The sequence below is a fragment of the Myotis nattereri genome (genome assembly GCF_964212035.1).
Source record: "Myotis nattereri genome assembly, chromosome: 13".
NCBI lineage: Eukaryota > Metazoa > Chordata > Mammalia > Chiroptera > Vespertilionidae > Myotis > Myotis nattereri.
The window spans coordinates 5,287,987-5,300,830 of record NC_138088.1 but is presented as its reverse complement, the minus strand read 5'-3'; the positions used below and the strand labels follow the sequence as shown (position 1 = coordinate 5,300,830).

At 55.2% G+C, this 12,844-nt stretch overlaps 1 protein-coding gene across 1 annotated transcript in view; it reads right to left on the bottom strand.

The window, feature by feature from the left end:
• The window catches only part of WDFY4 (WDFY family member 4), a gene marked incomplete at its 5' end in the record, with an annotated part of 233,527 nt that overhangs the window by 25,415 nt on the left and 195,268 nt on the right, over positions 1 to 12,844 (bottom strand). Inside the window, 3 exons of the mRNA XM_081104486.1 lie at positions 9,531 to 9,640; positions 10,426 to 10,543; positions 12,299 to 12,418. Coding sequence (XP_080960612.1) covers positions 9,531 to 9,640; positions 10,426 to 10,543; positions 12,299 to 12,418 — 348 coding nt within the window. The remainder of the gene's footprint in view (positions 1 to 9,530; positions 9,641 to 10,425; positions 10,544 to 12,298; positions 12,419 to 12,844) is intronic.

The window sequence follows — 12,844 nt, the reverse complement described above, 5'->3', positions numbered from 1 at the left end:
TGCGTGCGATGGCTCCTCACGCACCTATTCCCTCCACGTTCTCTGGCTGCGCTGGGAGCTTCCACAGAGGAGGCATGAATGACAACTGGAATCAAGGGGCAGACCAGAGAGGAGGCCACGGCCATGTGTCTGACTGCTCCCCGCCTTTGCTGAGGGCCAGCTCTGAATTGGGCGCAAAGACAGGGTCCAAAGAGCCAATTGCAGGACGGAGCGCGGCTCAGACAGGCTACGTGCGGTCAGGGTTGGTTTTGTGGACAAGTGGACCCTGGAGAGTCCACACGCCCAGGGATGGAGAAGACGGCCACGTGCTAACTACAGGACAAGAACCGGGGGGATTGTGGGGGGGAAGCAAGTCAGTTCAGGCCATCGGCCTAGCATGGCGACATGGAACATAGCAGCCGAGAGGGGGAGCAGCCTGGGTGGAGGCTGGAGGCACAGCGGCCTTTAAGGGATGGCCGCTGTGTATGAGAAGAGGACTGCAGCCCAGCCAAGGCGCCTTGCTTCAGGGACCGCGTCCACCGGTGGCTGCAGGCACGCCTGAGCTTGGCAGCTTCTCCTGGACCAGGTGAAGCTTAGGGCAGTTTTTCGATTCCCTGTTCTTCTCACTCATCACATGGCCTTGGGGCTCAGAGGCGGCAGAGAGGCCCCCGTTGGAGGAATGGAGGCGCTGCGGGCAGAGGGGCGCCAGGAACAAGGGGGCAGAACCACACAGTCGGCCCCCCTTGTTCCTCCCCGCCCTCCACTGCCTCGCTTTCCAGCGGGCTGAGGTTTCCTGGCAGCATACAGGGCGGGCAAAGGAGGTTTACAGTAGTGAGTATGCGGAACAGTTTATTCCTGTATTATTACTTATTAATGATTGTATTATTTTTTCATATGAACAAGCGTAACCCGATGTCCCCCCCTGTATACCTAAGTGAAATGGGGCAGCTGCATGTGGATGAGGGTCGAGGAGGCAGGCCTTGTCTCGGCCCGTCGGCCAGCGGCGGGCACTGCACGCAGCTCCAAAACACTGCGGCAGGCACTGGCACCCGAGAGAAGCGGCACTTTCACCCGCGGACCAGAAAGCAGGCTCAGCCGGTCCTGACACAGCAGTGGGTGGCCGCACCGGGTCAGAGCCTGGTCGCATTGTCAAAGGCCCTGCTCTGTCTGGTTGGGCTCACTGGGAACCCGGGGCCTGGCACACACTCCCGAGGTGCCAACCTGGGCATCGGGCTGCTGGTCAACTTTCCGAGTCAGTTGTGAGGATCCCGTGAGATCGGCGGGTCACCCTGCACAGGGGCAGGGACACCGAGAGACCCCGCTGCCCCCGCTGCTCCGACCCAGCAGGACACGGGCCGCGGGACGCTTACAGATGGGCCTTCCTCCAAGGTCACTGTGCCCTCGGGTGAAACTAGAGGCTGCGTCCACCGCTTGAGTCAAATAGAAATGGAAACAAAAGCGGGGAGAGTGTTTTTAAATAGGCTGCACCTCCGAGCGGCTCCCTGAAAGGCATCGTAGAGTATTTGTGTGTTGGATCTGCAGCCCCAGCCCTCGGCGCGGGAGACGGAGGCCCCTCCCCGCCCGCTCTCCTGGTGCAGCCTTTATGAGAGCTGATGGTAACCTCCCGAGAAGCAATAGGATTTGGTAATAAAAAGATTACCTGTATTAAATAAAAATAATATATACATAGGAAATACTGTTAGTGCTACAAATCTGGTTAAAGATATTACCACAAAGAAAAATGTTATTTTTTCACAGCTGTCTAATGCATTTTAGCAAAAGTAATATCTTTAAAACTTAAGCCTGTATTATTTATAAAGGAAGCAATAACTGATTTTCCTATTTCCTATATTAATAAATGTATTTGCATACATTTGTTTCAAAATTAATGGGCTTTCTCACTCCTGCAATACAAGAGCCGCACCAGCCAGAGCCCCGGAGAAGGAGCTGCCGTGTGGAGTGGGGGTCTGCGGCTGACAAGCCCGAGGCTGCCAGCAGGAGGCCCAGGGGTCTTGCCTCAGGAAAGGAAGGAGGAAAAAAGGAGGAGAAGGTAGAAGGATAAAGGAGAGAGAAAGAATGAGGCACAGGGCCGCAATTAAGGTTTAAAAGTGCCTTTTCATGAGGAAAGTCCCAAGCGAAATAACATAGAACAACAAAACTCAGTCTAGAGATGTGATGGAAGCGAAGTGATGAGAGAGAACTGCTGAGCCAGGATCTGCTCCCAACGCTGTTCTGTAGATGCACTTGGTCATCGGGAGCAGTGGAGCCTGTGTGTCCTCACAGAACACAAAGGGACAGCAAGATCGTTACCTGCAACGAAGGAGCAGCCTGCTCTTCGCAGCGGACTTTCCCAGGTGACACTGAATCAGAAGGCGAGGGGCTGAGGCTGGGGGTTCTGAGGCAAAGGTCATGGGCTTTGGGTTGGATGTGTGCCCGGCTATGATATTGCTCATATGTAAAGACTCCAGAAAGATATTTTGAATATTTAAGGGCTCAGAAGTAGGCCACCTTCTTATACCATATATAAGAATAAACTCAAAGTGGATTAAAGACTTAACTAGTAGATTAGAAACCATAAAAATCCTATAAGGAAACAGGGAAATCTCAGACATTTCTTATAGCATTATTTTTTTCTCACATATCTCCTTGTGCCAGGGAAGCATAAGAAAAAAAAAATAAACAAATGGGACTACATGCAACTTAAAAGTTGTTGCACAGCAAAGGAAACCATCAACAAAATGAAAAGACAACCCACTGAATGGGAGAACATATTCACCAAAGATACATCTGATATGGCATTGACATCCAACATTTATAAAGTACTCAGACAACTCAACACCAAAAAGAAATCCAATTAAAAAAATGGGCAAAGGACCTGAATAAACACTTCCTCAAAGAGGATAGACTGATAACTAATAGACATATGAAAAGACAGTCAACATCACTACTCATCAGAGAAATGCAAATGAAGACCACAGCCAACTATTACCTCCCACCTGGCAGAACGGCTGTTGCTGATGAGGATGTGGAGGAAAGAGAACCTTTTGCACTGCCGGTGGGAATGCAGACTGGAGCAGCCACCATGGAAAATAGTATGAAGCTTCCTCAAAAAATTAAAAATGGAACTGCCCTATGACCTAGCAATTCCACTTCTGCGAATTTATCTGAAAAACACTAAAACACTGATTCCAAAGAATGTATGCACCCCTATGTTCCTTGCAGTGTTATTTACAATAGCCAAGATTTGGAAGCAGCCCAAGTGCCCATCAGTAGATGAGTGGATGAAAAAGCTGTGGTACATTTGCACAATGGAATACTATGCAGCTGTAATAAAAGAAATCTTATCCTTTGTGACAACATAAATGGACCTGTAGAGCATTATGCTAAGAGAAATGTCAATCAGAGAAAGACAGATATTACATGATTTCACTTACATTTGGAATCCAATGAACAAAATAAACTAACAAACAAATAGAAACAGACTCATGGATACAGAGAACAGACTCACAGCTGTCAGAGGGGAGAGGGGTTGGGAGGATGAGTGAAAAAAGTGAAAGGATTAAGCCAAAAAAAGAAACTCTTAGACACAGACAACAGCATGGTGATTACCAGAGGGAAAGGGGGTGGGGAAGGTAGGAGAGGGGGAAGGGGCGAAATGGTGATGGACGGAGACCGGACTTGTCTGTAGAACTGTACGCCTGAAACCTATGTAATTTTATTAACCAATGTCACCCCAATAAATTCAACTTAAAAAAAGAATGTGACCCTAGGTATCCTTCCTCAATCAAAATACTTTAAGAGGCACTAGATTTTCCTACACTCACCCACACTCACATTCTCACTCACCCACACGCTACACGCTACACGCTAATTTTTAGATGAATCAAAATTAACAGCACAGTGATGGAAGATGTGACTGACAGTCTGCTGCTGAATGTTGACAGAGTTAAAATCAGAGGGACATCCCTAAGGAAGGTCTGTTACTTGCGAAGGAAACACTTCGAAGGCGCGCTCGCTAATAAACTGCTCTGCCTGCGGCATCAGTGTGCACCGTCACTGCCGAGCCTCCGATCGCGGCATTCTCAAACCCCAGTCCAATGTGGGCAGGAAACTTACCACAAACACAATCCATTCTTCACCCACAGGCCCAGCAATCTCAGCACCTGCACGCGCTCACGGACACTCGCAGATACTGTGATAACATGTGCTGGAAGGCCATGCTCCTTCCAGGGGGCACTGCCTGAAACCAACCTCCCCACACCTAGGTACCGGCACCGGCTGTAGCGCAGGCCGACACCGTCTCTTGACAGGAAGTGTGCCATGTGAACGCTCACTACAGGGCCTGGGGGCCCAGCAGCTGAGCTAACACCGCTATCCTCTGCCATCAGAGGCAGTGTGGGCGGAAGCACCTTAGCTTTGGAACCCCGACAACTTGGGTGGGAATCTTAGCATCCACTCGCAGTGTGAACTGGAGTGAGTTTCTTAATCCCTTTAACCTCCCATAGTCTCCTCTGCACACCTGGATGACTGTGGTGGCTGTAAGTGTGGGTGAGTGTGGGTGAGTGAGAATGTGAGTGTGTGTGTGTGTGTGTGTGTGGGTGTGTGTCAGTGTGCGGTGAGTGTAAAGTGTGTTAGTGTGTGTGTGTATGCCCATGTGCGTGATGTACCTCGTGCTGTGCCAGGCCCACAGGAAGGGGTGTGGGATGAGCCCAGCCCTGAGCCCCTGTCCTGTGACCGAGTAGGGACCCTGGGAAGCGATCCTGGGTGTGGGACAACCTCAGTGTCACGGGGAGGTGACCAGAGGCTCCAAGAGGAGGAGGGATGTGGAGGCTGTTGCAGCGGCAGGTGGAGTGTGGGAAAGAGGGAGGGTCGGGTTGGGATGGAACGTGCTCCTGCGTCCGCGGTTTCGCAGCTGAGACACGGCTCAGCTTTCTGTGGGCTTCTCAGAAAACCCGGCCACGCTGGCCCCTGAGCTCCGAGCTGTGGCTCCCATGGCAGCCTTGGGAGGCCTACGGACCAGTTCAGCTCTCAGCCTTGCTCTTGACTGAGGATGGGCTGACTCCAGAGGAGCCATTAGCTTTCCCACCTGTGGGGCATGGCCTTTTACTCAACAAGCAAAACCCTCAAAGGCCCTGGAAAAGCCTGCTGCCTCCCCTGTGGGAGGAGAGGGCCTGCGGGGAGCACTTTGGTGGCCAGACGGTCCCCAGGCTGGGCCTCGCCCTCACGACTACGGAGCCGGGAGAAACGAGGCTCGATTCCTCGACACTGTTCCAATTAGAAAGTTCCAGAGCCAGGACTCTGTCCCCGGCCTGCATGACTCTATGACTTCTGCCTTTCCTAACAGCCCTCCCTGAGTCAGAATAGTAAGAATTATGCCTTCATTTTCTGCACATCTCTGCCCAGACCCAGCGGCCCAGAGGCTCACAGGTGACAGCCGGGGCGGCCATGCGCCGTGGCTCTCAGCTCTGCCTGCAGCGAGCATATGTCTTACAGGAAAACCAGCCGTCTCCCCTCAGGTGGTTCCAAAAGCCCTTCCCCACCGCTGGTAGCAGCTGACTTCACACCGGCTGTGACTTAATTAACACAGCACTTTATTTCAGCTTCTGATTAAACACAGCAGCCGCACCACTGTGCCCTCGCTGGGGCACCGGCTGCTCGCTGGCCTGCCCAGGCTGAGTCTGAGTGCGGGTCTGTGAGGTTCTTACTGGGGCAGAAGCAGGGCCCTGGGCTGTGGCCCAGCAGCGGCGTGCTCCCCCCCACCCCCCGCCCGGGTGCTCAGACACTGGCTCTTCCGGTAGGTGAGGGTCTGAGAATTGCAGCTTCCTGCAGGCTGGCCCTCAGCCCTCAGCCCTCAGCCCTCAGCCCTGCAGTCTCACTCCTGTAGCAATGGGGTATCAGAGCAGCTGCGTGGTGCCTGGGTCACACGCTTGCAGGGTCACCTGCTCGGGCCCCACTGCACATAACTGAGGTCTCCGGCTGTAAGTCTGTCACTGGAATAACTGGTTTGGGGCAGAAAAACACTCACGGCAGTGATAGAGGTAGGCATCGATTCTAAGGCCTGCCCATAATGAGATCTAAGCATGACAGGGACAGAGCACAGCGACCCTGGGAATCAGAATGCGCCTTATGGGCTGCGTATGAGGGCCCACGTGCCAGCCACGCCTCTGGGCTGGTGCCAGCGGGCAGGCTCAGTGCACCAGCCACACGGGGGCACCACAGAGCACACAGCTGTGCACACTGAAGGCTCCTGCAGGGCCTTAGGCAAGAGGCAGAGGCTGCTTAGGGCGGCTTGGGAAAGAGGAAATGCAGGCGCTGTTGGGGGGGCCACTCGCAGGGACACTGGCTCTGCAACCAGGGCACTCGCTGCCCGCTCCCCAGAGGCACGAGGGAGCCCTCAGCCCCTGGGTCTGCACACTCCCTCCCTCTCTCCCCTCCCCGGCCCCTGGGGCTGCTGTGGAGAACAGGGCGGGCCTCCTAGCAGCACACAGACTGAGACAGGGTCTCCTGACAGGAAACAGGCCTGCCCCCAGGAGGCAGGGCGGGACCGGGAAGAGCCCGAGTTCAGGGAGCTGCCAGACCTTCCTAAGGAGGTCTGTGCAGTCCCAGGACTCTCAAAGGAGAGCCGGGCATGTGCCCAGATGGAGCCTGGGCACCCCTTCCCTGGAGAGTAAACCTCATCTTTCACTCTAGGGCAGTGATGGCGAACCTTTTGAGCTCGGCATGTCAGCATTTTGAAAAACCCTAACAACTCTGGTGCCGTGTCACATATGGAAATTTTTTTTAATATTTGAAACCATAGTAAAACAAAGACTTATATTTTTGATATTTATTTTATATATTTAAATGCCATTTAACAAAGAAAAATCAACCAAAAAAAATGAGTTTGTGTGTCACCTCTGACACGCGTGTCATAGGTTCGCCATCACTGCTCTAGGGAAAAGCAAAGGTGGCTGGCTCTCCCTCCGGTTCCGAGGGCTTGGGCCAGTCATGAGCCACGGGGAGAGCCAGTTAGCAGGAGCTGAGAGCAACGCGGAAGCACAGCAGAGAGCCGCACGCCACAGCAGGCAATTTGAATGCGGAAAACCGGAATCACTCAGACTTCACAAGGGGACAAGGCTTGAGCAATGGCTGCAGCGGTGGCACTGAAAGCACAGAGCTGGTGCATAACCACGCCCGTGTCCTGAGGTGAAGTCCCGGGAGAAGATTTGCATCTTCCGAGCGGCAGGGCAAGTGCAAACCGCCCGTGGCTGCCCTTTCTAGTTCCCTCTGCCGCCCCTTCGGAGACAGACCCTGAGTGACAGGCCAGGGCCTTTGTGCACTAGACTGCAGGGCGAGGACACCCTGAGGCCCAGAGCACCCCGCATGGAAAGCCGTACAGACTGTGTCACCCCATCAACAGCGCTCGTCATTTATGCTGGATTGATAGGCACAGGGTGGGGTTTCTGGCACGGGCACAGCTCCAGGACCCACTGTGCTCCAACCGAACTTACTTAGCATGCTGGGCCCTGAGGAAGGCTGGGGACGCGACGCCCTTCTGAGTGAATCTCCAGGGAGAAGGCGAGCAGCTGAGTGAATCTCCAGGGAGGAGGAGAGCAGCTGAGTGAATCTCCAGGGAGAAGGAGAGCAGCTGAGTGAATCTCCAGGGAGAAGGCGAGCAGCTGAGTGAATCTCCAGGGAGGAGGAGAGCAGCTGAGTGAATCTCCAGGGAGAAGGAGAGCAGCTGAGTGAATCTCCAGGGAGAAGGCGAGCAGCTGAGTGAATCTCCAGGGAGGAGGAGAGCAGCTGAGTGAATCTCCAGGGAGAAGGCGAGCAGCTGAGTGAATCTCCAGGGAGAAGGCGAGCAGCTGAGTGGATCTCCAGGGAGGAGGAGAGCAGCTGAGTGAATCTCCAGGGAGGAGGCGAGCAGCTGAGTGAATCTCCAGGGAGAAGGCGAGCAGCTGAGTGAATCTCCAGGGAGAAGGAGAGCAGCTGAGTGAATCTCCAGGGAGAAGGAGAGCAGCTGAGTGAATCTCCAGGGAGAAGGAGAGCAGCTGAGTGAATCTCCAGGGAGAAGGCGAGCAGCTGAGTGAATCTCCAGGGAGGAGGAGAGCAGCTGAGTGAATCTCCAGGGAGAAGGCGAGCAGCTGAGTGAATCTCCAGGGAGAAGGAGAGCAGCTGAGTGAATCTCCAGGGAGAAGGCGAGCAGCTGAGTGAATCTCCAGGGAGAAGGCGAGCAGCTGAGTGGATCTCCAGGGAGGAGGAGAGCAGCTGAGTGAATCTCCAGGGAGGAGGCGAGCAGCTGAGTGGATCTCCAGGGAGAAGGAGAGCAGCTGAGTGAATCTCCAGGGAGGAGGAGAGCAGCTGAGTGGATCTCCAGGGAGAAGGCGAGCAGCTGAGTGGATCTCCAGGGAGAAGGTGAGCAGCGTCAGCCGAGCCCACTGTGCACAGGGGCGGGCTGTGCAAGGAGCACGTCTCAGGAGGCTCACCCTGACCTTGCCTGCCTTCCCGCCCAGGACCCAGGGGCTGGCTTAGTGCTGACCTTGACTTGCTCAGACGAGTGACCACAAGAGTGACCTTGCTGGGGGGTAGACCCAACACACACGCCCCGGGACAGCCGTGCTCCGCCCTGGGGGAGCTATGCGGTCAGAACAAGTCCGCTCGCGTGTTCCCGGCCTGTACCCATTGCGGTCCGCCTTCCTCTCCAGGGGACCCTGCGAGGCCTGGCAGGTCAGCGCCTGCACTCGGGTGTGCGCTGGATTTCAGGGGAGTCGGCAAGCCTCCCGGCTGCAGAGGGCAACCCGATGGCTCTCCCGTCAGCCTGTGGCCCTGGGTCGCCTGGGAAGCAGGATCCCAGGGATGAGGGCAGAGGGGAAGATGGAAAAAGCCATCTCTGTGCTCGCGATTGCCTCCTGCCCACCAGTCAGACCTGCCCACCTCCAGCTCCACCAGGCGGCCAGGTGAATCACGGGAGGCCACGCTACCCTTGCACTTCAGATAAACAGCAGGGTGTTAGTATAAATCACTGTTTCTCTGAAATTCAAATTTACCTGAGCATCCTGTGGTTTATTTACAAAATCCGGCAGCCCTGAGCTGGCCTGTAGGTCTGCTGCTTTATGGGTGAGCAGTTGATTAGTGTCTTTCTCTGATTTAGCTGCTCATTTCAGTATTCAAATATTTTGTTTGTCCTTTTAAGCCTCTCGGCTTGTACTCAGTATAGCTTTAAGCATTCTGATGTCATTCTTCTTTCTTTGTGTTTATTTTTATAATTTTTGACCACCTACCTTCAAGGAAGTCCTTAAGCTTCCTGCTCTTCCTTTTCTACCAAAACCTGTTTATGGTAAGTTCTCCCTCCAAATATCTCTCATTTTTTATATTTTATAATCTTCTTGCCAGACTGTTGGGCAGATGTGCAAGTGTAACTGATAAAGAGCACCTGCTTCCACCAGAACAGGCTATTTAAACCAGTCAAGGTGGGTCCCCGCCTCACCCAAGTCCAGCTCTGAGTCTGAGACATGGCCGTGTGTGTGTGTGTGTGTGTGTGTGTGTGTGTGTGTGTCAGGGTGGGAGCTCACCTGCAGAGAGCAGAAGGCCTGGGTAAAGGGCGGCATCCGGACCAGGTAGGAGGCAACGATGATGGCCGAGGAGTAGTGAGTACAGTAGTGGCACTGGACGGTCATGTCTCCTGCAAGAGAGGAGAGGCCCGTGGTGTTCCCGCCCGTGCTGGGCAGGCGCCGACGGACCACGTGGCGCTCAGGAACGATCAGCAAGCATGAGTCCTGCCTGAGGGAACCTGCAGGCCGTGGTGCCCGGGGTCCGCGCACAGGTGCCCTCACAGCTTGGCCAACGGCCGCCCCTGGTGAAAAGCCCGTTCAAGCCCCTCAGCTGCACCACTCCCGTCAAAGCAAGACAGGAAAATTCCTTAAAAAATGCACGCACTCAGTGAGTGAATGGACATAGGGAAAACGTCAGGGCAATAAGGGCACAGGGCAGAGGAGAGGCAGGACTGTACAGGTGCCCAGCGGGCGAACCACGTCTGGGCTCTGACATGCAAGGTGATGATCTGGAAGGAGTCGCTCGAGCTCCCTGCGGGTCAGGGTCCTGTTGGAGATGGACGCTGTTTGTATGCGTGCAGCCTGGCCTGGGCCGGAGGGGAAGCTGAGCAGAAGGTCCTCTCCTGTCTTCCTGCCCCGGGGCACGGCGCACGGTGCACAGCGCACGGCTCAGGGTGTGAGCTCTGAGCACACTGCTTCTCGGCCTGGCTGTCCCCCAGACTTCCTAACGCAGGATTTCTAGAGATGGGGCTGGACTCGGTAGCTTTAAAAGCTCTCCCGGTGATTCTTGCTCACAGCCAGGGTTAGACCAGGGGATTAAAGAGTTCTCTATTCAAGCATAATTATTCGAAGGCTGGTACCCATGGTCCTTTCAATGAAGCGCATTGCAGAGAACAATGAGCTGGCATCTACCCACCTTCCGTCTTCTCCACTTCTTTAAACCTCTGGATGAACTTCAGCCTTCTTTCCTTCGTCTGAGCACCCATGGGCTTTGAAAGATCCCGAAACGTCTTGGGGTTTGTCAAGTTCAATGTCTGAAAGGCAGATGTGCAGCTGGAGTTAACTCCCCGAGACCCTTGCGTGCCCAGCGAGACTTCAGGAGACACGCTCTGTAGTTTTATGGTTCTCTTCACTGGTTGAGTGTCGTTTGGTCTGACCCCTCCGGTGATTAGCCGGGGAGCGAAGGTTTATGGCACTGGAGCCAGTGATCCACAGGCTTAAAAGGAGGGAGATGGAAGAGGAAAGGAGGGGAGGGAGGGAGATGGAAAAGGAGAGGAGGGAAGATTGCCTTCACACTGAATCTGTTCCCAATTGACCCAAATCGGAACATCACCGCCAGTTCTTAAGAAGAAACTTTCAAAAGAAACCCTGTCATCTATGAGGCACTGGGCACAGCCCTCGGAACAGTTTGCTGCAAGTAGGAAGTGAGAAGTCGTCTGTTTGGGGAGAAAAGCGGAGGGATAGCCTCATCGCTGTGGAGGACACGCCCCGCCCCTGCCCTTGGGAACACACAGTGGTGGCCTGAGAGGGTGCAGGCCCGTGTCCTCAACGTTTCCTTTCAGCAGAGATGCTCTGTGTCAGCAAAGAGCCGTGTGCCTCCCGGGCTTGCACGTCTGTATGGAGGTGTGTATGCCCCAACTCCTTGTCACTGGCCATCCCCCCGGGGGAGGCAGGGCCTGTGCCACCTCACACCTGCAGAGCCAGGCTGGCCAGAGGGAAGGGGCTCTCCCGAGACCCCAAGTGCCACAAGTGGACACCCTCACTCAGCGGCCACATCTCCTGATTCTCCAAAAGATACTTAAGAGATCCAGATTTGGGGGAGAAATCTCTCCGTTTTTAAATGCAGTAAAGAATCACAATTTGGGGCTACACAAAGGGGCTGGTAAACCAGCACTTTGTAAAATGTGAGTTGAAGGTGCAATTTGCAAGATTCATGTTTGAAATACCTCAGTTCAGGTGATCATTAAGGCAAGAAGAAGCAACATTTGGCTGGTGAGGAAAGTTGTTCTGCACTGAATGTCTTAAGTGGGGATGGGAGGTTTCAAAAACAGAGACCCCACCCTCCCCCCACCCCCAAATCCTGAGGGCCAGACATCATGCAGCCAAGCAGGACCCAGACACCTCCTGCCCCTTCCACACGCGCCTCCTGAGGGCCAGCAGGCGGCAGGGCACTGCTCCATGCCGGCTCCTCCCCCGTGGCCCACTGTCAGCCTTCCTCCTCCCTGTCCCCTGCTTGCTGAGGGCCAGGAATGGGCGCCATGAAGGGCACCACTGGGTCTCGCCCTGCACCTCCCCTGTCGCCACCTGTCAGTCCAGATGCTGGGTGCAGTGCACACCACCACCTCCTACTGAAGCTGGGCCACAGTGGAATGGCTCTTGCTTCTCTCTTGCTGCCCCCCCGCCTCCCACCCCCCGCCCCCAACACACACACACAGGCGGAGTGCAGGGACAGGCCCGTGGCCGCACCTGAAGGGCCGTGTGGCCCATGGCATTATTTCAGATGAACAGCGTCCTTCCAGGAGGGCCTAAGCCAGGACGCCCTCTGGGCCTGTTAGCCTTGTCCTGGCCTTGTCCATCAGCTCACAGGTAGGTCACCTTCCCACAGGGGGCTGGACGGGAGCCCAGGCAGCTGGACTCAGAGGCCTCGTCCAGGGCGACGGGCCGCACTGAGGAACCTGGGGCCCAGGTGGGCTGAACCTTGCAGTGGAGGCTCTGTGCATGGACTTAGGAGCCTCGATTGTCCAGGGTCCGGGGCCTCGGGACCCTGCAGTGCCCCTGCGAACACGTACCTGTGAGGTGTAGTCAGCCAGCACCCAGGGGAACACGGGGTACTGCATGTAGTCGTTGTGGGTCCTCCCGGCCAGCGTGTTGAGGTGCATGAGGTACTCGAAATTGCTGATGTCCCTTTTCTGCCGGAAGAGACGGAGAGGTCGGGCCTGGTCTGGCTCTCAGCCCTGAGGAGCCGCTCGCTGCGGGTGAGCATCGGCGGACGCCCCGCGGGCTTCCCGCGCCCTGTGTGCCAGCGGGTCAGCTCGGGGCCGTATATCCCACAGGAGCTGCAGCAATCGCAGCTGGAAGCAGAGCCGCGGACAGTGCGGCCCGCAGCCCAGAGGCCAGGAGGAGGCATGTGTTAGCTTTGGATGTGATTCTCCCGAGTGGGTTCAGACACAAAGGCGTGCACTCAGACAGCTGAGGGGACTTTGTGGTCACAGAGAAAGGCCTCAGCAGTGGGCTCAGGACCCGTCCCTGGGCCTTTAGGAATTCCCTCTTCCCTGTCCTTTAAGATAACTCTCACCCTTAGGGCCTCAGACAGACAGTCACCGATGGAGACAGGG